Source organism: Podarcis bocagei, assembly GCF_964188305.1.
Source record: "Podarcis bocagei genome assembly, chromosome: 2".
NCBI lineage: Eukaryota > Metazoa > Chordata > Lepidosauria > Squamata > Lacertidae > Podarcis > Podarcis bocagei.
This window is the reverse complement of record NC_138126.1, coordinates 53,214,020-53,241,673: the sequence shown is the minus strand read 5'-3', so window position 1 is coordinate 53,241,673 and position 27,654 is coordinate 53,214,020. Positions and strand designations below refer to the sequence as shown.

At 44.1% G+C, this 27,654-nt stretch overlaps 1 protein-coding gene across 4 annotated transcripts in view; it reads left to right on the top strand.

The window, feature by feature from the left end:
• The window catches only part of CFAP92 (cilia and flagella associated protein 92 (putative)), a 58,895-nt gene that overhangs the window by 28,764 nt on the left and 2,477 nt on the right, over nt 1–27,654 (top strand). For 3 of the 4 annotated variants that reach the window (XM_081175943.1, XM_081175942.1, XM_081175945.1), the window contains 12 exons: nt 2,227–2,402; nt 7,753–7,917; nt 11,972–12,156; nt 13,255–14,138; nt 17,263–17,457; nt 17,954–18,236; nt 19,600–19,764; nt 20,313–20,525; nt 22,821–22,965; nt 24,764–24,921; nt 26,162–26,328; nt 27,398–27,498. In XM_081175943.1, the coding sequence (XP_081032069.1) occupies nt 2,227–2,402; nt 7,753–7,917; nt 11,972–12,156; nt 13,255–14,138; nt 17,263–17,457; nt 17,954–18,236; nt 19,600–19,764; nt 20,313–20,525; nt 22,821–22,965; nt 24,764–24,921; nt 26,162–26,328; nt 27,398–27,498 (2,837 nt within the window). Of the gene's footprint in view, nt 1–2,226; nt 2,403–7,752; nt 7,918–11,971; nt 12,157–13,254; nt 14,139–17,262; nt 17,458–17,953; nt 18,237–19,599; nt 19,765–20,312; nt 20,526–22,820; nt 22,966–24,763; nt 24,922–26,089; nt 26,329–27,397; nt 27,499–27,654 lie in introns of those variants that run through there. The other variant, XM_081175944.1, reaches the window with a different exon arrangement.

Genomic DNA, 27,654 nt, shown 5'->3' with positions numbered 1-27,654 from the left:
GATTCGAACCACCGACCTTCTGATCGGCAAGTCCTAGGCTCTGTGGTTTAACCCACAGCGCCACCCACGTCCCTTTTAGAGGTCTTAGAGGTCAGTATTAAAAAATATTGGCCATTAACCATTCTTTCCCCCTTAACTATGCTAGTTAGGTTTTGTGCTTCAGAAAGAATTTCAATAATTGTTGAGTTTTTCAGCTAGTTGAGCCTTCAGTCGCATTAGACATACGGTATGTCTCTCAAAGCCGGAATAGGAATCTAAAACGTGACTGGTCTGATGATTTTGAAGGAACATTTTGGTGGGTTTTGGTATTGGGTCGCTGTTAGCCAGCCTGATAGGTTCTTCTCCATTCACGTTGGCTGTTCCACACATTGCCTGGCATAATTATTTGCTTGACTAGCATTAGCATAAATCAATTTTCACTTGATTATTTGGTGTGTCAGTTTCTGCAAAATCTCATAACACTGGTCATATTTCATCTACATTATACGAGTAGTCTACTTAATGTCATGTGATGATTAATTACATAATTAATTCTCGCCAATAAAAATATAGCTCTTAGTGAGCTTTTTATCAGAATCTTTTTAACAATCCTGTGCCATCACTGTTCCAAAATATTGTAAAGCAATATCTAAAACTGAGACCTCCCTTGGCAGGTATAATTATTTTAATGGGTTAATTAAGAATCCAACATTTTAATAGCACACGCCTTATTAATTGTCTCATTATATCCTGACAATATATCTGCTTTCAAAAAGGCAAGGAGAATGTTCTGAGGTGTTGTTGTTTTTTTTAAATTCTTAACATTAAACAGAATGACAGCCTTCTTCTGTTAGAGCAACAGATTACCATGCCTTGTGTATCCTTTCTCCCAAAGGAGTTTCTTCCAAGGGTGTCAGAGGAGCAATGTAGAAATTGCTTATCCAGTGGCTTTTTATACTTCCAACTGTCTAGTCTTGAAGATTATTATTGGCAAAATTATGGCTTGGAACCTGAGGTTCTAGTTGTTGGCGAGAGGGCCTTGTGACCAAAGCTCCATTCACAAAATGCTCCCAGTGGCAGAATGGATGAGATGCCTTTTGTTTTTTTCCCTTTCCCCAAGAAGCCAGTTAAGCAAAAAATACAGTTTATTTAGGAAAACGGAATATAGAAACAAAATAATTAAAAAAAATTCCTTCCAGTAGCACCTTAAGAGACCAAGTAAGTTTGTTATTGATATGAGCTTTCGTGTGCATTCACACTTCAGGTACGCACGAAAGTTCCAATAACAAACTTAGTTGGTCTCTAAGGTGCTACTGGAAGGAATTTTTATTATTATTTTGTTTCGACTACGGCAGACCAACACGGCTACCTACCTGTAACTAGGAATATAGAAGATTAGGCATGTAGAAAAGGTACAGAAAATAGCATTGTAGATGACTTAGCTTTCTAAGTATAAACTAGTGCTTGAAAAGCCCGTGGATATTCCTAGTCCACGTTAAAGATCCAAGTGTGCTATCCTCCAGCAAAGAGTTGCAGGGTTTATACAAAAAGTTGGGTCTGTTCTGTAAGCAAAGCGCATCACACCCTGCTAGTGCAAAACATTTCCTTATGAAAGAAGTACCGTTGATACATGATGACACCACAACCCTGTGTAGGATAGGACAGATTACTGGAGATGTTTGAAGAATCTAGATCTAGAACCTAAGCTCTCTGTCCTGTGCTCAGTGAGGCATCATGCACTCGACTGAGAAGGCGCTAAGCCATCCCCATCATGGCTGTCTTTATATGGCAAGCTGTCTGTATGCAGTGCCTCCCGCAGGGAAGAACGGATGTTTCCCCTTTGTGGCACCAGAAAAGCTTTCTATTGGAAGACTGAAATGGTATATAGAGAGAATCCCTTTGGCACACCATTGCATGCAGATGGTTTGCTGCATGAAGGCAGTAAACAGGGAGAGAACTTTAAAGCCAACTGGCAGCCATCTCATATGCGCCAGTCCTAAAGCAGACAAAAGCTGTAGTATCTCATGTGTATGTTTCCCCATCCCTGGTTTACAATGTACATAGTTTTATAACGGCAGCAACATCTTTTAAAATAATTAAAAGTTTGTGATGTTTCCCTTGGTTGTATAATTTGCTGTGTTGAGTTTAATTTCATCTTTCTATCGTTGCTGTGTATCTTTTTTTAGTCTTCCAAATGCCTCTGAGGTTTCCCCCCCCCCAAAAAAAAACCAATTATTTTTCTTCAAGTGCAGTCAGTATTTCTGGGAGCATACCCTCTTCCCTGAAAGAAAGAACTCTACAGGAAGCCAAAGCTATAAAGCAGAAATTGCATTCGAAACCTCATTCTAAAGCCTCGGCAATGATGAAAACTAATATAGGAAAAACGATGGAGCATTCAGAAAGGAAGGAGACACCAGATGGAGGTGAGTGCAGAAAGGATGTGAAGTGGAATCCTATGAATGTTTAAAGCTCCACTGAGTTCACTGGGGCTTATTCCCCAAACCCTATATATATGATTGTAGCTTTAGGCGAAATAGCAAACCACTTAAGATAATAGGGTAGCGGTGGAGGAAAGTTCGCCTGTAGTGGGTGACAGATGTTTTATGCAATAGGTAGACACTAGGTCATTTATTAAGGGGTATTCAACAAATAATGCAAAACCTCAAAACAATACATTCCCGCACAAGCTAACACCTGATGAAATATTCTTAAATTGTGTGTGTTACATGCCTTCATTTGGGTGGCAGTACGTAAAAAAGAAAAATATTTTAGGTCTGTTCCCTGCCCCCTACCCCATAGGAATTAACATTGGCTCAACTAATGTAGTCAGATTGCAGCGTAGAAATGAGGGTACTGAGTAGGATTTGAAGAGCTGTACTAAAAGCTCAAGTGTGTCTCTACTTTGCAAAAGTGGTATCCAGGGCTGGTCTGGAGTCAGAGCCCAAGTTATCAGAGTCCAAAACAAGAGTTGAGGTGAGAGGCAAGGTCAGGGCAGTCAAAGTCATGTTCAAGTTGGTCTGTGGACAGTCGAGAGCATAGGCAATGACCAGGTCCTGGGCAGTCCAAGGTCAAATGCAATCTAGCCAGTCAGATTGGTCACAGTGCTGCTGAAAAAAACATTTGTTCCAGCCAGGCACTGGGCTTTTTTGAGCTGGAGCTGCTGGAACAACACAGTAGATCCAGCTGACTCCTGCCAGTTGTCTTCAATAGGAGGATATTACTTCCATGGCGTCCTTGCCTTCTGATAGGGTGGGTTTCTGTCTGGCATTTGAGGTGCCATCTCTCCCTTGGGCTCAGGATTCATTCAGCCTCGGCATCACAGAGGCCATACCCACCCATGGTGCCTACGGCTCGTCCTCAGCCTCCTCTAAGGCTTCTGGTCCCTTGCCCCAATACTGAACCTTATCCAGGGCTTGTTGTAATTCCGAGACTGCTGATTAGGAATCCCCAGCTGTGACACCATAGACTCTTGACCTTGGAATCTTCATCCACTCGCAGAATTTGCCCCTAGACCTCGTGCATGGAGGCTAGTAGCTAAAGTGATAGATCATGTTCTTTGCCTGCATAAAGCCCCCGGTCCAATACCTGGGATCTCCATTCAGAATCATCAGATGATATAAAAGACTTTTCCCTGAAACCCTGGACAGCCAGTCAGAGTAGATGATACAGGGCTAATTGGACAAATAGTCTGACAGCTTATTATGGTGCAAGTTATTTATATTACAATCAGACAAATAGTCACACACTTTTGTGAGTGACTACTGCGTTCCCTGAATAATCTAGAAATCTGTTCTTGTGGTGATCCTGTCAAATAGCCCATTCTATGCAACTGGTTTTTTGTGTGGGATCTCCCTGCAATTTTCTGTTTCTCAGTGACACTTTCCCTGCTCTGATTCCTGACCCGAGAGTCAGTGTTGAAACTTGCTAATGCTGGAGAACTCAGTATTGCTGTGGGTCAGACACCTCCTTTATCTGATGCAAAAGCAAAGAGAATAGAGAGCATTTTGTAGCCTGCTCTCACGCATGCAGATTTGCAGCAGGGTCTCTGCATGAGCAGCTCAGCCCTTCGCCATGTCTGCCTTGTTTGTTTTGTGGCTCTGTTTAAGTCCCTCTTTCCCATGACTCCAGGGACCCGTGACTTATGAGATCAGTTCCACACATTGTGTCTTGATCTTCAAGCTGCTATTTCCTTTACATCGAAGGCAGTTGGAGCCTTTTCTTCTATACACTTTTGATAAGCATTTACACACTTTTCTGGGGAGTTTTGCTTGCTTGTTATATTCAAGCCTGCTGAGACATGATTGGACGGTTCTCTCTCAGAGTTGCTTACCGTGCTGTAGTTATTGTCCCCAGGTTTTCACTTTTTAAAAATAAAAATAAAAAAGATACAATAATAATTTACATCACGGTTCTTCATCTGAATCGTAGGGTAGGGATGGGGAAGAAATTAATTTCTGTTCATATTTAAAGGAGAACGTACTTAATTTGCACTTTCTGAAACACTATGTGAACTGAAGCACACCCATGCTTTGAAAGGCACACTTCTCTGAAACTTACAATGCGGGTTTTCAACCAGTTAATGTGTGCAAATTGTATATATTGGGTAAAGGATGTATAGAGTCATATATTAGTGAAAATGGCGTTCAAAAATACATTGTGCTCTAGATAATTTCCTTTCAAAAATGTGTCTATGGGGCAAGATTACATATAAATATACACATATCAGGAAAAATTCACACTAAAATGCTGGTGAATTCTCATGAGGACTCTTTTGAAAATGAAATACAGTGGTGCCTCGCAAGACGAAATTAATTCGTTCCGCAAGTTTTTTCTTCTTGCGAGTTTTTCGTCTTGCGATGCACGGTTTCCCATAGGAATGCATTGAAAATCAATTAATGCGTTCCTAGGGAAACCGACTTCAGACCAGGTCCGGGGACAGTCTGTCCCCCGACCTCTTCTGAAGGCTGGGGGGGGGGACAAGGGCTTTTCTTCCCACCCCCAGCATTTTAAAAAACCCCGGGACAGGGGAGGGCTTCTCCGCTGTCCGGGGCGATCTTAAAATGCTGGCGGGCGGCATTTTAAAATCGCCCCGGGACAGCGGAGGACTTCTCCGCTGTCCGGGGCGATTTAAAAGCCCCTGGGTAGGCAGGCAGGGGGGACAAAGACTTTTGCCCCCCGCCAGCCTTCAGAAGAGGTCCTGGACCTCTTCTGAAGGCTGGCGGGGGCGAAAGTCTTTGCTCCCCCCCGCCTGCCTTCAAAAGCTGTCCGGCCAAGGCTTCGCGGACCTCTCCGCAAGCAGCGGCAGCGCTGCCGCTGCTGGCGGAGAGTTGCCGGCATGCCGAAGCCTGCGCGCGCTGACATCAGCGCGCCCAGGCTTCGCGGACCTCCGCCAGCAGCGGCAGCGCTGCCGCTGCTGGCGGACAGTTGCCGGCATGCCGAAGCCTGCGCGCGCTGACATCAGCGCGCCCAGGCTTCGCGGATCTCTCCTGCCTTCAAAAGCCGTCCGGGATAGCGGGAAGCGCTTCCCTGCTATCCCGGACTGCTTTTAAAATGCTGGCGCTGGGGAGCAAAGCCTTTCGGCCCCCGCCAGCCTTCCTGGACCTCTTCTGAAGGCCGGAGGGGGGGGAAAGGCTTTGCTCCCCACCGCTAGCATTTAAAAGAGGTCCCCGGAGATTTCCCTATGGGCTTTCGTCTTGCAAAGCAAGCCCATAGGGAAATTCGTTTTGCGAAGCGCCTCCAAAACGGAAAACCCTTTCGTCTAGCGGGTTTTCCGTCTTGCGAGGCGTTCGTCTTGCGGGGTACCACTGTAAAGTAAAATTCAAACTAATGTGAAAATGTAGAGAGCAAAATCTTTTAACTTTCACTACAAATGACAGACAGCTACAGCTGCATAGAATAAGTTTTGTAGCTTTCTTCAAAGTTTATTTCCTTCCTATAAATTAACACTGCAACAGTATGTGTCTGAACCTACATGTGTGTGCAAGTACGCATACGCTAAAGATAAATTTAAGGTCTTTTGCTGGAATTACAACGTGTGCTTGTTATGAATAACCCTTAACCTTATGCCCGCAAGAACATCTCACACCAAAGGAATAAAGAAAGATTGATTTATTATACAAAATACATAAATGCTACTTCATAAAGCAAAATTGCAATTTAAGCAAGCAGCAACTCCTACAATACACCCACCCACACCCCTTTATCTAAGGAGTGAAGTTATTTACAGAAATGTGGGTGAGACAGTTTTGCCAGCAGCGCCCACACTAAGAGTAAGAAATGGAAAGGGAAGAGTATACCTGTCCTTAAAGTGATGTGGGCACGTGCTGTTCCTTGAGAGCACAGAGAAAAGGAGAGTTTCTCATTGGAGCTAGGGATAGCTATGATAGCCAGCTAACTATTGAAGTCTGGGGTTTTAAGTTAATGTCTCTTAGTAGGGAAGGGAGGGAGGGGCTTTGAGGTGACTCATTCCTGTCTCACTCCCCCCCCCCCAATTTCTCACCTTGCCCATCTTGCAGATTTAAGAGTTTGAAAGAACTCTTAATATCCTAGAGAGAAATGAACCAGACAGGACCTGGCCATCTTTTTGTGTGCTCTCTGCCTTACCCTTGTCTTGATAGCCCTCATTCAGGAGCTTGAATAGGCTGGGCTTGGCAACTAAATTTGCATGTGCTGATCTTTACAAAGTGTGATGGCACATTTTGAGATGAGGTATTGGGCTTCTACCAAGGTCAAGCAAGTTCATGACGGTGAATCTCACGGCATACAGTGGTACCTCGGGTTACAGACGCTTCAGGTTACAGACTCCACTAACCCAGAAATAGTACCGCAGGTTAAGAACTTTGCTTCAGGATGAGAACAGAAATCGCGCGGCGGCAGCGGGAGGCCCCATTAGCTAAAGTGGTACCTCAGGTTAAGAACAGTTTCAGGTTAAGAACGGACCTCTGGAACGAATTAAGTTCTTAACCTGAGGTACCACTGTATTTAAATTATGTCAACCTTTACACTTACGCTATGATCTATAGAGATAAACCGTAGAAATAAGTTCAGATCCATACTCCTGTTCACAATGCATTCAGCAGAATCCAGAGATATGCAAATCAAATTGTGTGTCGAGATCATTCTCTTCCCTCCCTCTTGCTGAAAGGAAAAGACCGTGCATGGCGGCACACACTGGTTACCTGCGAAGCAAGGGCAGTGGGTAAGGCTGCAAGTGCATGGAAATTGGTCGCAGACAGGATGAAGCTATTTTACCCAAGCGCAGCAAGGTGTTCAGTGCAGGTCATTCTGTGTGACTATGTCACCTACAGCTGAACCTGGCTAATGGCCTAGGCATTAATTCCCCAGCCTTTTTTGGGTCAAGCAGCTGCTCTCTTAAATATATCAAGCCAGTACAGTGGTGCCTCGCAAGACGAAATTAATCCGTTCCGCGAGTCTCTTCGTCTTGCGGTTTTTTCGTCTTGCGAAGCACAGCTATTAGCAGCTTAGCGGCTATTAACGGCTTAGTGGCTATTAACGGCTTAGCGGCTTTAAGAAAAAGGAAACAAACTCACAAGAACTCACAAGACGTTTCGTCTTGCGAAGCAAGCCCATAGGGAAATTCGTCTTGCGAAGCGACTCAAAAAACGGAAAACCCTTTCATCTAGCGAGTTTTTCGTCTTGCGAGGCATTCGTCTTGCGGGGCACCACTGTACTGTTTAATGTTGATGGATTGTATCAGATAAAATTCTGTTCTCTATCAGACACTTGACCATTGAAATATATGTTCTCTTTCAGGGCACCACCAGTTACCAGAAAAAAAGAAACCCTCACGAGTTTTAGAAAAAAGATCTGCATCGGGCACCCAGAAATCAACTACTAAAGAAACTGCAGCTTCAACATCTCTGACAAAGAAGTTTGGAATAGCTTTTTTAGAGCTGAACCTCATGCCCCTCTTGTCAGGTATTTCCCCACCCCCACCGCCCCACTACTTGGGGGGGGGGGTAAGGTTGCAGGGCGAAGTGGTTAGATCAGGCTTCCTCAACCTCGGCCCTCCAGATGTTTTTGGCTTACAACTCGCATAATCCCTAGCTAGCAGGACCAGTGGTCAGGGATGATGGGAATTGTAGTCTCAAAACATCTGGATGGCCGAGGTTGAGGAAGCCTGGGTTAGATGTTATGTAGTTTGGTATTGTCAAATGCTTGAGCAGCTTGTCACAGAGGTGAATGAGAGGGTGGCTTATTTTATTGCGAGAAGCAGCATTGTAAGTGTTGGGACAAATACTGGCTCTGCCAAGACAGTGTGCGAAATGGACAAATTCAGATAGCCCAAAGCGGTACGTCCTGTCTGTAAAGTCAGAACATAACATGCATATATCTGTGAGTAGAAAAGGGGATGGCATCTTGTTGGGCTGAAAATCTAGTGATTTCTGAAAGCTGCTGTGGATTTGAAGTAGACCAGCCTTGTAAACAAATCCACAAGCATTAACTGACTTACCAGTCCATCTGTGTACACTTAGGTTAGTAATTGACCCCCATAAGGCAAAGGAAGGACAAACTTTTCAAAATTTAAAATAGCTGGAGGAGGGGGGAAGTCAAAAGGTGAGTGAGGCTTGGGGGTGGAAATATTGCCTCATGTTGTAGACAAGACTTCCTTAACCTTGAGCCCTCAGATATCATTGGACTACAACTCCCATCATATCTGACGGTTGGCCAGGCTGAGTGGAGATTGGGGTATGTGTGCTCTTTGACAACATTGGTGGACTCCAAGATTGGGGAAAGCTGCTGTAGACAATTGAGTGACACTTTTCCTACGTTATCATCTACCCCTGCCTTTGTGATACTGTTTATGAATGATGTTGAACATGTTACTCCTGTCAGTATTTAATTAGTGCTGGCAGTTTGCCAGGCTCTGTACAGAAGTGGAATTGTGCATGCTCAGAGGCTAGAAATGAGAAGGTTAAGGCATAAACTTACAGGCACAGCTGCTGTATTGGTTAGAAGGATAACAGGCATGGGAGATCTATGATCAAAGGATTCAGATTGCCACTTCCTAATGTACATTTTCCTGTCCTGACTCAGCCAGTAACAGGAATTGTGGTATTGTGAATTGACTGGTCCTCATAAGGATTTGCTGTATTGCAAATTAAGAAAGACATTAAAATTACTGAGATTTCTCCCTTTGGTTTTTCTTAGTGTTTGCAAACATAACTCTTCTTGCAAAAACAGTCTGGTATCTGTCAAAATAAAATGTCAGGATAAGGTTTCATTGTCTGTGGGGTTTTAAATTTTTAAATATAGTTAAAAGGCTGCAGTTCAATAATTTTTCTTTCTTTCTTTCAGATCAGTGCAGGTTAATCTTAGAGCTGCTTCATATATCCCCCACCAAACAAATCTTTGTATAGAAAAACACACATACAGAGCACAAGGTTTTTTTCTTCTTTCTGCAGCCAGTGTGCATGCAATTTAGCTACTGCTGTATATTTCCATGTAGGAAAAATATAGCCGCTTACAGGAAATACGGCCTCAATAAGGCTTTAAAATGTTGCATGTTGGTTGATAGGAACATTCTGCCTGCCTGCTGTGCTGTTGAACGGTTCAGCTAATACAATTTGCAGAGATGTGCACTTTCTTTTTTGACATCACTGCTGCCCAAACTGCAAAAGCCTGAAAGGTAAAAGCTTGTGGTGATTTCACTTCTATTAGGAATGCAAGGTACATAGCAGCAACCCCCTGAGACTGCATGCTGCTTTGCTGGTTCAGCTGACAGCTTACATACAAATTATCTTTTTGCTGCATGCTTCCGGACGTTTTGCTTTTAATTGAAGCTGAGGCTTCAAGGGCATTGATGCATTAATTGGACGGCACTCTGGGACATTCAGAGCTCCTCTCAGTTTCTCTTGCGCTTTGTAATTTTGTTCAGCAAATCTGCACTACTACTGATACAGGCTGTTTCCCTTCAATTCTGTTCAGATTAGTGCATACTTGTAACAGATGTAGTACAATGAATGCTAAAAGTATTCCATGCCTTGTGGTTGCAAGTGAGGTTTGCAAAGCCTTTGCCTTCTATTTCTCCTTTGGAGTGCTCCCTCTTCTGGCACCCTGTTTTCATGTGCAATATGAAGTTCTGCTGCTGGCATGTGGGCTCCCCCTGCTGGCCCCTCCAATGGGGTGAGCTCCCGTTGCTCTGTCCCAGCTCCTGCAAAACTAGCAGTTTGAAAGCATGCCAGTGCAAGTAGATAAATAGGTAACGGGAAGGTAAACGGTGTTGCTGTGCGCTCTGGTTTGTGTCACGGGGTTCTGTTGCGCCAGAAGCGGTTTAGTCCTGCTGGCTACATGACCTGGAAAGCTGACTGTGGACAAACGCCGGCTCCCTTGGCCTGAAAGCGAGATGAGCGCCGCAACCCCAGAGTCGCCTTTGACTGGACTTAACTGTCCAGGGGTCCTTTACCTTCCCTTCTCCCTGCTGGTGATCTGCAGTACTTCCAGTGACAATTTCTAAAAGTGACCCTTGAGAAATAGGATTCCCTATTGAGTTCAAGGCCTGTCCATTCATTGACTGTGAGGACTGTTGATAAAGGAGATGGCTGAAAATATGTGGCAGGGGCAATGAGAGAGAGAGAGAGAGAGAGAGAGAGAGAGAGAGAGAGAGAGAGAGATGCTAATGGACAGTTGGGTTCTTTTTAAGCCAGTAGCTGATATAATGGAGAGAAGAATTAGGGACTAACTTTGGAGAGGTAAAAATAAGCAAGCTGGAGCAGGGCAATGGAAGACAAAATTACAAACTGCAGATGAGTAAGAAATGCTCCAGTCAGAAGGTTAAGAGCAACGGGGCAGGGGGGAAGATCACGCTTATAAAATGGAAGCAATTTAGTTTTATGTGTCATTTCCCCCTAAGTAGTATGTTTTTATCATATACTAACACAACCACCACCATTATTAAAATTACTGCCCGCCCTTCACCAGCAGGTGTCAAAGCAGGTTACATCAATTTAAAATTCAGTATTTAAAGTGTTGGCAGCAGGAGAGCTGGAAAGGAGGTAGTAATGGGGGGGAGTGGGGAGAGATGCTCTTTGATGCTGCTTGTTGATTTCACATGTTGTTCCGTTGCAGGACTGCAATGATTGGAAGCATTTTTAGAGAGTTGGGCACACATGAGCAATAAAGGGAGGGAGCAGGTATAGTCTAGGCCAAGGAAACCTTTTAAAAAAATACCATGGGTCCCACTCATGGCCATATGTGGTGGTCATATTCCTACATAGGAAGTTGCCTTATACTGAGACAGGAGGACCATGAGTCCATCATTTTTGCATGGTCTACACTGATTGGCAGTAGCTCTCTAGCCTGGAGAAGCAGGGGATTGAAGCAAGGATCTCCTGCATGCTCAGGAAATGCTCTCTCACTGAGCTGTGGCCCTTCCCCAAAGGAGCTCCCTCCTTCCTTTGCAATTGTGACAGGGGTTGGCTAGAAAAGAACGCACTGTTAGGTTGCCCTAGTCTTTGCTTCTTTCTCTGCAGGTTCTTGCATTTGTTAAAGTGGCACAAATGACCAAATGATGTGGTGTGGTTTCTCCAGAGAATAAGCCTAAAAAAGGTAAAGGACCCCGGATGGTTAAGTCCAGTCAAAGGTGACTATGGGGTGTGGTGCTCATCTTGCTTTCAGGCCAAGGGGAGCCAGTGTTTGTCCACAAATAGCTTTCTGGGCCATGTGGCCAACATGACTAAACCGCTTCTGCTGCAACGGAAGCCAGAGCACACGGAGATGTCATTTAGCTTCCTGCCAGCGGTATCTATTTATCTGCTTGCACTGGTGTGCGTTTGAACTGCTAGGTTGGCAGAAGTTGGGACAGAGCAACAGTAACTCACCTGATTGCAGGGATTTGAACTGCTGACCTTCTCATCAGCCAGCCCAAGAGGCTCAGTTGTTTAATAAGCCTATTAAGCAATGACATAGAACATAATGCTTCTTTAGTACTGCTGCTATACTGATTATATAAATAATGTAATTCCACTTCCAGGACAACGCTGCGTGGTCAGTCAGCTAAGAGAGAAATCCCCTAAACTTTGGGACGCATATCTTAGCTTTTCTGTTGAAGGGACTCTGATGAGTGAGAAACAGAAATATGAATTAAATCCACTGATTATTAAGATTAACTCCGCAAGGTGCTTACCAGACACCCCTGTTCCAATTAAAGTGCTACAGGTAATTCAGAGCATTCTTCTCAAGTAACTACATGTGACATTCTGGGGGAAACAGAATTGAATTCTGAAAAGCTCCTGCTTCTTACATTTGTAATTTCCCCATTTCTTATTTGCAAAACAGTTATACTCTAAAGACGACCTGAAGTGAACTTGTGGCCATATTGGATCGCTGCATTTACATAACACGTGGTGGTGGAAAACCTAGCACATTTAAGTCCCCCCATCCAGAACTCTCGTTTGCACTTTTTATATACACATAGAATCATTGAGGGAGCATGTTTGCGCACTCACCTCAAGGCAGCCCTTCCCTGAATATGCAAGTTCAGACAGTGGACTGGGGAAACAGAAGAGTGAGGGCAACCACTCTCACCTTCCTGCTGCCCCTGCCACTGACCACCAGGTTGTTGCTGCTGCTTCCAAATTGCCTACCCCTGACACCACTCTGCCTTGGATTATGCTACATGGCTGGGACAGCCCTACCACTAGGCAGAATGAGGTGGGTGCCTCAGGCAGAACTGATTTGGGCAACATAAAAAGACAGCAAATTGATAATTTGTTATTGTGCTTCTCCTGCCCTGAGTACCAAAAAATTTTCATCAGCCTTGGGTACCCATGATAGGGTGGGGTGGGTCATTTGCTGCTTGGCCTTGGCAGTGGCGTAGACAGGGGGGCCCTGGCCCTGGCACACAGAGGGGGTGTGAACCAGGCACCTCCAGCATGGCCTGGCCTGGTGCTCCTCTCCACCCACCCAGGGCTGTGCCGGCCGACCCCCCCCCCCCGTGTGGGTGGGCAGGCAGCTTAGTGCAACCCCACTTTGCTTTGGTGGGGCTGGGTTGCTCCATCATTGTAGGTGGTGAGGGCTGGGATGGCGCCCCCATCTGCCCCTGCCTGCCCTGGGCACCGGCAACTGATGCTATGCTGCTGCGTCTTGGGCAGCAAAATGTACGGGGCTAGCCTAAACTGACCTCAATCAAAGGTGCATTTTTATTTCATACTTGATTAATTTTACTGAAAGAAGGTGTATATATATTTTCTGAGCGATAAAGGAGACCAAAACAGCCCCCTCCCACCTTCCTTCTCTGCTCTTTCCTTTTGATAGCGTTCATGCCTTCCTATTTACTGCAAATACAAATTCCATAATATGGAGCCACATCGAACGCAAGACCGGGATCATGGCTCTCATGTCTTCTTTAAAGATACCAACGTGATTCTTGCAGGAACGATAAGACGTGACGAACTGAATGAGTATCTAAGAGGGCCACCCTTGGAAATTGAGGTTCACGATCGGGACAAAAAATGGCAAGATGTCGATGTAAAGCCTTCCTTGTTTGGAGAGGAGCCAGGAGACCGCAGGCTCAGCCATTTGAGCTCGGTCACTTCGAAATACGTGGCCCAGAATCCCATGAAAGGCATGGAGGAAGTGTGGCACCCATATGGGGTAGCCAAAATCCGCTTGGCTGAACTACTGCTAGGGGAAAAGGCCTTGAATTTTTGTGCGCCAATTCACAACTGCTCCGTTCAGGATACGAGTGCCACTCGGAAGGCTAAGGCTGCCGACGGCTCTCCGGTGGCCCAGATGCCAGTGGGGCATTATGTGTGCTCAGGGGCCTTTCTTAAAGTTAGAGTTGAAATAGCTGTACCGTTAACTCCCGAAGATGAAGCAGAGGACACTAAAGATGATTATTGCCCCTATGGCTGCATCATCTATGTTTTCGACTTTAAAAACACTTCTCTCATAGGTTACTTGCTGCAGGAGATTACAAAGATCAACGCAGAGGCTCTAGAACTGGATTCGTACCCTCTACGCATCATTCATAAATCTCTTAATGCGTTAAAACTGAATAACAGGATGACTTATGAGGAGATTTCTCAGCTGGACGTTCTTACTGGGTTTCATATTCTGGACGGATCCATTCACCTTCTTATCGTGGAAGGCTTAAAGAACAAAGCCCTCAAGAGGTTATGGAATAAGCGAATAGACAGGTAACCAGAAACGTTTTGCAATTAAAGCCTATTTTCCTCTGCTGTGATCTTTTTATAAAGGTGATTTGTCAGACTCAACCTCATATTTTTAAAAAACTGTTTTGTATATAGAGAAGCATTTGTTTATTTGCTTCTTATTTCTTACAATGTGCTTCTGGTCTGTCGTGATCAGACTAGTTTACGTAGGGATAGAAGACAGGACTTTCAGGATCTGTTCAAAGATGCTTTCAAAATTGAAAGTTAGCCCAAAATTTCAGCGCCAGGATTTTGGGGTACTTTGGTTGTTTCACTATGTTTTAATAAAAATACACCAGTCAAATTATGAAAATAATGAGACTAGTCTAATGCAGCACTTGGTTTTCCTCGTTCCCATTTTGCCCATTAGAAGTTCACTAGTGCAATGCTGTCTTGGCACTGAAGAGGCACACACCTTATGTCTGATGTTGAGCTACTGTTCCTGCTTCTTAGGGAGAAAGTAGATTAGATGGTAATTTATGCAGTTAGCAGTTGCTGTGGATATCTTTTTAAAGTAAATAGTAGGTGGTGTGTGTTTGCAGGAAGGCATTAACTCTTTCCCCTCATGGCAGAGTTCTTGCATGCCTCCTATTTTGCACTGAAAGAATTCCCTTTCATGCTAATGGAATTAATCTGCCACTGTTCATTTAAAATAAATTCAAAGGTGGCTTGTCACAATAATATAAAAGAATCTGATAAAAACAACATTGAAAACAAGAATGCATAACAATTGCCACAACCCCAGTTTCAATGGCTAGGAAATGCCATGAACATGAACATTTTTAGCAAGTGTTTGCCTTATTTCAGAGGCAAGGCTGTTCCATTAAAGAGTGTCCTCCAAGTTGCTGCAAGATGGACTTCAACAGGTTGCAGCAACCTGGGGTATATGTCTGATGTAAATTGCAGGTGCCGGGGACTTGATGTGACCTGGGACCACACTGCGGGGCAAATAATTAACTCCCCTCAGCCGCCAGGGGGATTCTGATCTGCACTGGGTCTTTCTCCCTACTTTTAGAATGCCAGCCATGCAGTTTCTAATGGTATCTCATCTAGTTTGGCCCTTAAGGGCTTTACAGCCAGTTGAGCTGTTTGTAATCAAACTGTTTCCTTTAATGTTAATTTTGTTTTATAACTGTATTTTCAGTGATGTACTGGTTTATTTCTCTTTCACTTCCAACAATCTTTCCTAAACCAAATAATCAGAGTTCACAGACAAAACTAAGAAGTTGTGGAGCACTTTTAATTTCATTCTTCCTTGCTAGTGTCATAATGTACAAATGTTAACACGTTACAGTGCCAGTTACTTTTAAAGGAGTCACCTGGTGGAATGCAAGATGGAGGGAAAGAATTTAGAAGGCCGAGGCTATGTGAAAGTCATTTCATGCACTTGGAGGCAGAATGAGAAAAGGCTTCATTATCAAAGGGCTCATATGTTAATTCAGGGGTCAGCAAACTTTTTCAGCAGGGGGCCGGTCCACTGTCCCTCAGACCTTGTGGGGGCCGGACTATTTTTTTTTGGAGGGGATGAACCAATTCCTATGCCCCACAAATAACCCAGAGATGCATTTTAAATAAAAGCACACATTCTACTCGTGTAAAAACACGCTGATTCCTGGACCATCCGCGAGCCGAATTTAGAAGACGATTGGGCCAGATCCGGACCCCGGGCCATTGTTTGCTTACCCATGTGTTAATTTATGCTTGTTGCTTCAGGCTGGTTTTGGAGTTTTTCAGAGTGCTACAAGCTGCATCCTAGAAAATCCCCAGAAATACAGGTGGGAGTGCTGAGGATGCCTTTTGGATTAGTAGCACGTTACCCCTCCTCCAAATATTTTCCCTTCCTTTGTCTGTGGATGGATGAGTGCCTTTCCATATATAGGAACATAGGAAGCTGCCTTCTAGCTCAGGATTGCTCCCCCTGGCTTGCAGTGACTTTCCAGGCTTTCAGACAAGGGACACTCCCAACCCAACCTGGAGATTCCAGATATTGTATACCCCACTAGCTGTTTTTCAGAAAGGGCTAGGTCTTAGAGACCTGACAAAATAAATCAAAGCCCTTTTGTAGTCTGGTGTCGTCAGTCTCACATCTCCTTTGAAACTCATGGGACTACGGATGCCGCTGTGAATGGGATAGAGGGAAATAGAGCAAACAGGTTCCCCACCCCATGAGATTTCTATACAGCACAGGACTAGCGCTACCAAAACAGCAAAGCAGGAGTCACTCAAGTTTTCCAGGTCAGCATCTGTGTATATGCCAAGCATAACCTGAATTGAATAAGAAAATGTTTAGGACTGCCTTTTGACATGGAGCTCTTAAATATGCTTGGTAGTGCAATCCTACAGAGATGGGAGTTCCATTGAGTTCAGTGAGACTTACTCCAAATCAGTGGCGTAGCGTGGGTTGTCAGCACCCGGGGCAAGGCAAGTAATTTGCGCCCCCTAACCCGTGGATTTGCGCCCCCTAACCCGTGGATTTGCGCCCCCTAACCCTAACCCCCAGATGTTGCGCCCGGTGCGGCTGCCCCCCCTGCACCCCCCACGCTACGCCACTGCTCCAAATGAGTCTTCTATAGGTTTGCAACTAAAGTACTATTAAAATTAACGCATAGGAAAGATAGGAATTAAGATCATTGTGAGACTGGATAATTTGACCCTACTGGTGATATGGTAGGGTCAACTTTCCAGGACTGGGATATGTTCTTGGAGCAGTATTCATGAATTTTTTTAAAAAAACTTTTGCTTGACTCAAGATGAGCTTGTTTCAAGTTAGCACTTTTAAGGTTTTGTTTTGTTTTTTAAATACAGGTTCTCATAAACACCATCTTAGGCATTCCTTTTATCTCTCCCATAGGAGGAAATGCCTCCTTTAAAATGATTCCTCTTGCAATGCATGCATGCATCTAAAAACAATGCAAGTTTTATTGGATTAGTTGCTGTTGATATGATACCTGCTTCTCTTCTTTATCATACAGGGTTTTAATCTGAGCTTTATAATACTTAAAAATCAAAAGCCCTTGACTAAGAAAGGGGAAAGGTGCTATGAAATGTCAGGAAACACAAGATTATTGAAGTATTTGGCCAATGCTGTCCTATTTCTTCTCTCTTACAGGTTGCGTGAATCTAAAATTGGAAGATTACAAATATTCTATAACTCACACTTCTCTTTTCATCAGCGCCTGTATGTAGACCTTGAAGCCATCCTGCTTCACATCCGTCTCTGTAAGCCACTCTCTAATATCGTGAATCAGCCTTTGTTATATATCAGGGACATGGTTCCCCTTCCGTGTTTTGAAGCTCTGATCAGGTTAGATTGTACTTGGATTTCTGACTTACTGTTCTATATATATTTAGAGTTTGGTGTATATACCTTTGTTGGTTGTGGTGAAGAGGAGGAACCTCCATTAGACCCTTTGGAGAGAATTTTCATAGCACTTTTGATTATCTTGTCCTATCTCATCTCAGCTGAAGAGAAGGTAACATGTAGAGGGTGTGTGTGAAATCATCTGATTCTCCATAGTCTCATCACACATAATGTTGTTTTTTGGGTGGGTGGGTGTTACTGTGTTGTCGTTTTTATTTTTATTATGTATTTTGTGGTTTTATATCTTGATTTTATTCTGTGAACCTCCCTGAGACCCCAGGGGATAGGGTGGTATATAAATTCAGTAAATCATCATCATCATTGGAGAGGGAGTCTATCAAAAGCTTTTTGAAAGCCAAGTACACAGTGTCTGCTGGGTCACCCTTACCCACATGCTTATGTTTTTTCTCTCTCTCTTTCTCTCTGCCTTGTTCTTCAGGCTTGATTCTATCTGCCGCAGTATGAGGTTAAGAGATGTGGTCCATCACGATCTCTTGCCATCTGCAGAAATGATCACAGTGTTGAGCCAAGAGTTTGGGATCCCATTGAAAAGGGATGACTTGTTCATCCAGCAACACCCAGATATCTCAGGGATGTTTGATATTCCACCAAAGTATTCGTATGTGAGAAAATATAGGCGTTTCCCTCTAGATAACCACAACGAAGAGTACCTACTTAGAAAAAGGGAAATGGAAAGTCAGACGCCAGAAGACTTTATCCAGGTGTGTGTGCTGCAGCAATGAAAGGTTGCCTTAAGACAGGAAAGGGGAAACAGTAGCCCTCCACATGCTGTTGGACTACAGCTTCCATCAGCCCTAGCCAGCATGGCCAGAGATGATGGGAGTTGTAGTCCAGCAATATCTGGAGTGCTACAGATTGCCTATTCCTATCTAAAGAGATTGTTCAGGTAATGTCTATGTCTAACAAAGTGCCTTCTTAATGGATTTGTGATATAGCATGCACATGAGGGGTTTTTAGTTTGAAAGCGAGAAAATGCTCAAATTCCCCACCCTGCCACATTTGTTTTTGGTGCAAGCTCCTGATGCTTCTCACAGTTTGCTCATGTGAAGAGGTCTTCTATCGTCCTGTGGTTCACATATACACATATCGGGGTTGGAGAATCTTCAACCATCCATTTTTTGTTGGGCTCCCAACTTCCATCAGCCCCAGCCAGCATAGTCAGTGGTCAGGGACAATGGGACAGCCAGCAGGTCCCCCATCCCTGCATTGTTCCCTGTCAGAAATCATAAGTTGGTTAAAGTCCCTCTGAATCGAGTGGGACTCACACCTTAGGAACAGCAACCAGGTCACAGGCATAGAGGATTTATTTATTTAGCAAATTTAACAAGGAACAAAATGGATACAAGGATCTCCCCCCCCCTCCCCCAGAAAGGAGAACTTGTTATTTGGACTTGTGTGAGCCCTATGATAGTAGGCCTGAGGGTTCATTAAAAAGCCAGTTCATAAGGGGAAGGATTTGTGGATTCTGACACCTTTAGGGCAACAAAGACTAAGCAAGCAGCTGGGTTTTAGAGCCTCTGTGAAAGATGCGCAGGTGATGGTCTTTAGTGCCCTGTATGTTTTCTTGAAGTTCCAAGTATTCACTTCTAAAATATGAACGTTATTACAGTGAATAAATTAGCTTGGTTGAGAGTGGAAAATAGGAAGCTGAATGTCTCCAAAGAAAAGTGGTTGGCAGCTGGCAGTCTGCAAGGTGAGCTCTCCTCCCCCCAAGGGAAGGAAGACATCGACCCCCACAGCTAGAGCTCCAACTCCATTTACATCTTCGCCTTCAGTTATGTGCTGCCTGGTGACTGTTTAGAGCAGCCTTTCTCAACCGTGGGTCCCCAGCTGTTGCTGGACTACAACTCCCATCATCCCTAGCCAGCAGGACCAGTGGTCAGGGGTGATGGAATCCATGGTTGAGAAAGGCTGGTTTAGAAGATCTGACAGTGGGCTGAGTTGGAAAACTTGGCTACAGCTTACTGATTTGACTTACCTGCCAGTCCTGTGTCTATTTTCAAAAGTACATTTCTTTTTGTCTAACAAGACCAGAATAATTACATGTGTTAACTTTTCTTCCAGTCTAATATTGAGAATATACATTTGCTCAGCAAGATGGTGAAAAAGGAAGGCAGGAAAATCATCAGGGCTTTCCCTTCTGATGGCAAGTCCATCTTTAATTACAGTTGTCAGACGTTAAATTCTGCAGAAATTGCAAAGAAGCTGCTTCGTCAAGAGATGGCAGAGGTGAGATTAGTACATCCCATTTTGGATTTCTGCTAGAGTAAAAGATTGATCTAATGATTTCTGGTATGTCTGGTAAAATTTTGGAATTTTATTTTTTTTCTAAGAATTTTGTGAAGATTTTGGGAGTCCAGTGGTTCAGATTCATAGTGTTTTGTGTGTATATGTGTGTAAGACATGAGGGATGCAATCCCTTAAAATGCAAAAAGGTGAAATTCTGGAGTATTTTTAATATATATATGTAAAAAATTAAAAATACTCCAGAATTTCACCTTTTTGCATTTTAAGGGAGTGTATCCCTCATGCCTTACTTGGAGGGCTGGATTTTTGTCGTTGAATTCATAATAATATTGCTTTATCTTCTAAAGTGAATTTAAGTATCTATGGGATTTCTAGACATCCAGGTTTCTTAAGTGTTTTCTGTACACTCTAAATCCAACCCAGTTATCATTGTTGTGTTAGGAACATGTACAGAGTTTTGTTGTAAAGTTCAGGCTTTACATAGAGGATGAGAGTTCTTTCTGAGGGAAACATTTGTCTTTCTTTCTTAGAATCCAGGCAACAGGTTTGCTTACAATCATGAATATCTGTCAGCCATGTTTGACCCAGTAGATGAAGACAGCGAACTAAAGGAGTCCATGCACCAATCGGAGATGATGTGGCTCTCACCAGGAGGCTTTGTGTATCCTGGATATAAGAGCAGCATGGAATCCAACCGGCATCCTCGTAAGCCTGACGAAGCACGAGTGAGGGAGCTGCGTGAGGTAATGGCGGATTTTAAATTCCTGCCACATCTGTAATCTACTCCGTGTGGCATTTTATCTTCACAACAACCCTGTGAGGAAGATTTAAGAGACAGGGTCTTCTTGCAGGCCATCCAGTGAGTTTTGTGGCAAATGCAAATTTGACACTCGTCTCTCTGATCAAGGCCCAGTATTCACTCTCCACTACCATACATCTTCTTATCAGGGTCTCTTCCAGCTCTACCATCCTATGATTCTGTGATCATTTAGGCACAAGGCAGACAACATTCTGTGTGTCCTTGAGCAGTGTGAACTTATTGCTTTTATTCTCCCAAGTATATGCTGTATTTTAAACAATACTGCTGTGTTTATTGGTAGATTTACAGCACAACCCTTTGCATGTTTACTTTAAAGCAAGTCCCTGCTGTGTTTAATGGGGTTTACGTCCAGATAAGCATGCGCAGGATTGCACCCTTAAGATCTTTTTTATTTTTGTGACTTTTTGGCGCAGTCCTGTGGTCCTGGGAGGTTGTCCAAGGGACTATAGCATTTCGTAGATTCTCCCTCTCCACAGGCAGAGAGAGAGAGCGAAAGGGGTCTGCCCCTGGAATCTCATCCAGCCACAATAAAAATGTTGGCTGCCATCACTTCTTTACCATTAGGTCTCTACCGGCAGAGAGGGCAAAAATTGGGGTAATCAGTAGGAAGGCTGTGTACCAGAGGTGAATGGGAGACTCGGCTTTGGATCTGCTGAATCCATATCCCTCCTGTACCTTCAACACTCCCAGAACGGAGGGAGATAACCAGCAGAAGAATAAACACTTTCTAAAGAAGAAACAGAGAGCCAAGGAATAAAAGATGCTGGCAAAACGCTTCTCCACAGAGCTCTGGATTTGCCATAGTGCTCCTGGCCCAGATCCAGTAGAATTGCTCTGGCCATTTTTATTCTAAGCTGGTTTGAAGACTTTTATATAGTGGAAAGGTGGAGTAGAAAACAGCTTTGGTTGTTTGGTTGTGAAAAAGAACTGCACATGCATTTCTGCATCCTGCTGGTAGCTTGTGAGAAGATCCCAGGAGTATATTCGTGAAATTAAGATTTTTTTTGCCTAGTCATGCATCTTCTAATCTTAGGTCAAGTACCGTATTTTTCGCACCATAGGACGCACCGGACAATAGGGTGCACCTTGTTTTAGAGGGGGGAGAACAAGAAAAAAAATATTCTCCCCCTCTCTGCCCAGCGCCACTTCAGCGAAGCGGAAGGAGGCGCTGCGTAGAGAGGGGGAGAATTTTCCCCCTCTTGTTTTCCCGCTCTAAAACAAGGTGCCGTTTAAGGTGCGTTCAGGCGGCTACCTTGGAAGCCTGGAGAGCAAGAGGGGTCGGTGTGCACCGACCCCTCTCGCTCTCCAGGCTTCAGGTTCCTTTCGACCTGCTCTTTGGGGCTGGCGGGGGGAAGCCCACCACCAGCCCCAAAGAGCAGGTCAGGGAGCAGCGGAAAGGCGCAGCGGAGAGGCTGCTGCCATAGTCGCGCATCACCTCTCCAGCCATGAGAGGGTAAGCGGAGCTTCTTTAGCCCCATGCGCGCTCTCCCGGCTGGAGAGGTGGCGCGCGGCTAGAGAGGCTCCTGCCATAGCCACGCGTCACCTCTCCAGCTGGGAGAGGGTCGCGGGGCTATGGCGTCTTCGCTCCATAGGACGCACACACATTTCCCCTTCATTTTTGAAGGGGGAAAAGTGCGTCCTATAGAGCGAAAAATACGGTAATTAAAATTTGTCCTTGCTGATTAATCAGTTAAAGCATGTATTCAGTAGTGTTATCTACCACTGAAACTGACTGGGACCCACCGTTAAAACTGTATTTTTTAATTCTTAAGTTTTTAAACTGCATTTTACATTATTGTAACCCTTATTGTAAGCCTGTAATAGGTGGGTTTTTGGTGTGTTTTTTTAAAAGACACCATTTGCTTTGACTAGCTTTCACCCATGCTGTTTTGCAAACTGGTTTGGAAAGTCCCCTCAGGTTCAAAAGACATTTGCCATCTGGCATGGGGACCTCCTGTTTGAGAAACAAGATCTAGTGGACCCTAAGAACTAACAGATCACAGGCTGTCTTGAGGCGTTATCTCAGCATACAAAATATTAGTATCTGTGTGCTGGCTTTCTTCTTTTTCATCTTAAGGAAATTGCTGAACGGAAGCTACGTTTGTCCTCCGTCAATATGGTATATTTCACATATTTTGCTGTGTGATTTGAAGTTTATACTGTCTGGAAGTTTCAGGAAGACAGATTTTGTGCTAAAAGATATGCAATGTTCATTTAGACATGGCAGGAGCACTTGAAAGCCAGTGGCATGACGACAATTCCAGACCGGGACAGGTGGCCTTGGGACAAGAGACATGCAGATTTTGAGCTTTACAAAAAGAACCCTCCATGTGCCCACGTGCTTCTTGATACTGAGAGAGAAGGTACATACTAGCTTCCATACCTTTTCTTGGAGCGGCTTTAGCTCCTTTAAGAAGTGGTGCATCTCTGCAAGTACACATTCAGTATATAGAAATACTGTCCAGGTTCGAAAGAGCTACTTTGGCATGCAGTCAGTTGCTTTTACATCTTAATCCAGCATCTCAAAAAGTGTGTGTTAACACAAGGCACATGTTTGAGGTAAGGGTGTTGATGCAAAATGCCCGTTTCTACTACGCAGTTACAGGAGGTCCTAGCCATTGTTTGTCAGGAAATCCAGGTTCTCTTTACATAATTGAGAGCAGTGGTGCAGGAGCTACTTTTCCAGGGGGTCATCCTACAGCAGCTGTTATGTGTAAAAATAACAATTTTGTGGGAATGGCCTGCAGAGATTACTGCACCCCACAACTGCAAGCTTTCAAATGCTACAGCAGCTCCCAGAGAAGCCTGTCATGCATGAGGATCTTTGTTGCTGAATGTGTTGTGATGGAGGTGGGGAAATGTCACCAATGACTTCAGCAACAGGCTTTTCTCCTGGAGAGGCTGGCTAACCTTTTTAATGAAATTGCAAAGGTGGTATTTTCTGTGGTTGCACAGGCAGAGAGGGAGGGAAATGGTTGCAACAGTCCTACAGTAAAAAGGACTGCAACCTTTAATATGTATTTGTCTGAACAAATGCAATTGATGATTTTGGCAGTAAGCCTTTGAGCTAATGAAATTTTAGGAGAGCCTCCCAAAAATTGCGGACAGCGGTATGGAAATGAGTATAAAAAGATTTCTGTAGTAAGTTTCAGTTTTAAATCTTACAGTAGAGAAGACTTCTATTATGACGTTACAATTTGTAAGTAGTTTCCATGCATTTTGTATCTCACTGCAGTTGGGACGGACCTCTTTTTTTGACCCTGCTGCTAACCAAATTGTTCCAAAACAAATAACATCCAATCGATTCCAAGTTCTTTTTAAGGATTTGGGTTTTTTTAAATCGGTGGGACATGGGTGGTGCTGTGGGTTAAACCACAGAGCCTAGGACTTGCCGTTCAGAAGGTTGGCGGTTCGAATCCCGTTGCTCGGTCCCAGCTCCTGCCCACCTAGCAGTTTGAAAGCATGTCAAAATGCAAGTAGATAAATAGGTACCGCTCCGGCGGGAAGGTAAACGGCGTTTCCGTGTGCTGCCCTGGTTCGCCAGAAGCGGCTTAGTCATGCTGGCCACGACCCGGAAGCTGTATGCCGGCTCCCTCGGCCAATAAAGCGAGATGAGCGCCGCAACCCCAGAGTCGGCCACGACTGGACCTAATGGTCAGGGGTCCCTTTACCTTTACCGTTTTTAAATCACGGAGACTCTATTGCTATAATGCACAAGAAGCCAGAGCCTTCGCTTTTGCAGAGATAAAATATGAATCCAAGAGCCCAGACCTCAATCTCACCTTCCTTCTCCGCTCCTTTCAGAGCGATGTGGGAGGCAAGAGAGATCACTAATGGCACAGCCAGATCCCCCTGCACCTCAAATTAACACTTTCAGGTTTTTTGAGGTCCACAGCGCCTTTGTGTGACCTTGTTTTCTCTACAAAGCTTGGGCTTTCCCCGGAGGGCTAAACCCACGCTCCTTTGTGGTCCGTGGCAGAGCGGAAGTCCCTAATCATGTAATCTAAAGAATCTACGCTTATGATTTAGAGATGCATTTCCAGAACTGATGAGGCAAAAGGCGTTAACGGCTAGTAATTAGAAGTGGGTTAAGGATCTAAATCTGTCATAATATAGTTCTCTTTTTTATCATTTTTCAACTGGCATGTTTCTGAACAAAAGAGCCTCCAAAAGAGATACGATGCAACACTGGACTGAAAGTTCATCGATGCTGCCCATCGACAGAGCTCACTGCAAGTGGACCCAAAGCCAGTTGCCAGCTAGCCCGGCTCCAGGGACTCCTGAAAGATGCACCGGCCAAGCTGTCCCTAAGAATGCTGGTAACATTGACTTTTTAGAAACCCTAACCTGGCAGTCCTAAAGGAGCCAGATTTTCTGCCAAAGTCATGGGGAACTGCCTGTTTACATGCCTAGTCAGACCTGGCATGGCTCCCAATTTGGCTCTCAAGGTTTGGTTTCCCCAAACCACACACATCATCAAATGCGATGGCAGGTCCGGAACAAAGAAAAATGCTGCTGCTAGCGCACAACCTGGTACCATAAGGTTGCTTTTACCTGTGCATTGGCAAGGGAGGCTTGATGTCACTGCCCATCAGCTGATAGGGAGTAAGAGCAAGCAGGTTGGGAACAGCTGTGCCATTCAGGGGAAGATGTTAGCACAGCAGAAAGGAGGTTTAAGTCAATGCCTGTCAGCTGAAGGGCAATAACTTCAAGCCCCGCTTGGGCTTGCCACACTACGAAGGAAAATGCGTCACCGGACGGTGTGACATTTGGTGATTGGCCCCATCCACCTGTATAATGGCCCAAAGGTTTGAGAACCCAGGATCTGGCCAGCCAGCTGGATCCAGTCCATACCCTTGTTGTAGCACATATGGAGTTCATGTTAAGGTGATATGCTTTGCATCCACCCCCCATCATCAACATATTTGCTAAGGCATCAATATATTTGCCAGATTCATACTTGGTTTAGCTTAGAATAAAAATCTCACAGGTAATTAGGATATCTCTCAAAAAATGTAATCATTACAGATAACCAGTGATATGAGAAAGAAAGATCTGCATGGAGTTAGTTGAAAGTCACTTTTTCTTTTTTCTAATTTTCTTATTTCTTTTTTAGGAGAATATAATGTTTATTTTTTATAGTTTATGTTATGATTATATCCTTGTATTTTTGCTTTTGTATCCCCCCCTCCCCCGTTTTGGTATTTAATTTAATTAATGCTTGTTTGTGTGATGCATAAGTATATAAAAAAAGACCACACACACATATATATATGTGTGTGTGTGTGTGTATATGTGTGTGTGTGTGTGTGTGTGTGTACACACACACACACACACACACAGTTACTCTTTGAATATACTTCAAAGACACACCAGTCCTGAATTTATCCATTTCAGTGCTGTTTCAGGTCACTGTACCAGCCTATGGACATGACCTTGCAGTGTCTTCAATGCAGCTTTGATCTGAATTGTATTTCTGATTCCTAGTGTTGGGAACGCACACATGGAGCTGTATATTTAGAAGCAATGTTCTGAAACCTGCTATTCCTGTTCCACTAGCCTACCCCAGTTGCTGGAATGGCAGACCAAATGGAAGAGAACAGGATCTGCAAAGGATTTGTTCCTGGCGCTGATCCACTCCTCAGCCTGAAGAGGAATGACAATATAATTCCATGCTATGACAGGCAACATGATACATTTAAAACGCTGAAGGGAGAAGATTTCCGGTAAGTCATCTAGCTGCTGTACCACACACTGGCATGGCAAGATGATGTTACAGGTAGTTTACTGGCACATGTACTTAGGATGTATGTACAGCAAAGGTAAAGATCCTGTAGCCCACCAGGTATTACTATGCTACAATTTCTGGCCATGGCCATGCTGCCAATAACATGTGAAGCCCCACAGGTTTCCCAGCCCTGTTGTGCAGGATTGCAGATCGAATCATAGAAAGGCATTATCCATCGGAAATTACTGCAGAATTTCTGAACTGTCATCCAGAGTTCTCTTTTTAGCTGTGGACAGAGTAAGCTGGGGTAGCTAACCTGTTGCTCTCCAGATGTTGTTAAAACTCCAACTCCTGCCACCCCAGCAAGCATGGTGAAGGATGATGGGAGATGTAGTTCAGCAGCTGGCGGGCCAGAGGTCTCTCATCCCTGGAGTTGGGAGGCCTGAATAACCCAGATACTCCACCTTGCTAAAAACATGTGTAAATTAAGTTAATATATTGGAAGAGTAGGGGAGTAAGCTTTAATTTGTTACAGTGCAAGGCTTGACATTTCTCTTTCAGTAGGGTCAGGCCATTATTTTATGCATATTTTGTACCGTGAATGTTTAAATAAAAACTTAGCACATAAATATGAAAGCACATACTCTTATACTCTTAAGCATGGTGCACTCTTCCCACCTTAGATCAAATCTATGCTGCCAGGTGCCATAAGAAAGCGGCAGAGATAGCACATGATAGTATGCACCCCGGAAATGATCTCTTTCAGCTTCTGCCTTCTGGAAGAAGGTATAGGGTTATACAGCCCAGGACTAGCCGCCTGAGAAACAGTTTCTACGCTAATGCAATTCTGGTTCTAAATGCAGCATAAGGGGTCTCTGTAGTATAGTGTATTTTAAAATGGGGTTTTAGAATTTTTAGGGGTTTTTGAATGTTTTATGTAGTTTTTATGTAGTTTTATGCAGTTTTATGTAGTTTTTCAATTTCATTGTTCCGCAAGGGACAATGACAATAAAGATATCGTAATCGTAAATTTTCACCCATTTTTAAAAGTCTATTCTGTTTTGCAGATTGATTTGTCGTAAGCGTTCATTTCGGTACAGGGGGCCGCCTCTGCAGAAATTGGTCTTTAAGGAAGAAATCCAAATAGCAGAGGATACACAGACTGCAGGTAATGAGGGGAATTAAGCACTGATTACAGTGTGGTACACAAACCAATGATCTTTTTCCTGTGTCTTGCTAAGGAGTTTAATAGGCTAAAGTAGTGATAGTCACTCTGCTTTTTTTCTGTGTGCAATGCTGAAGTTAATTTGAAGAAGGGCTAGGG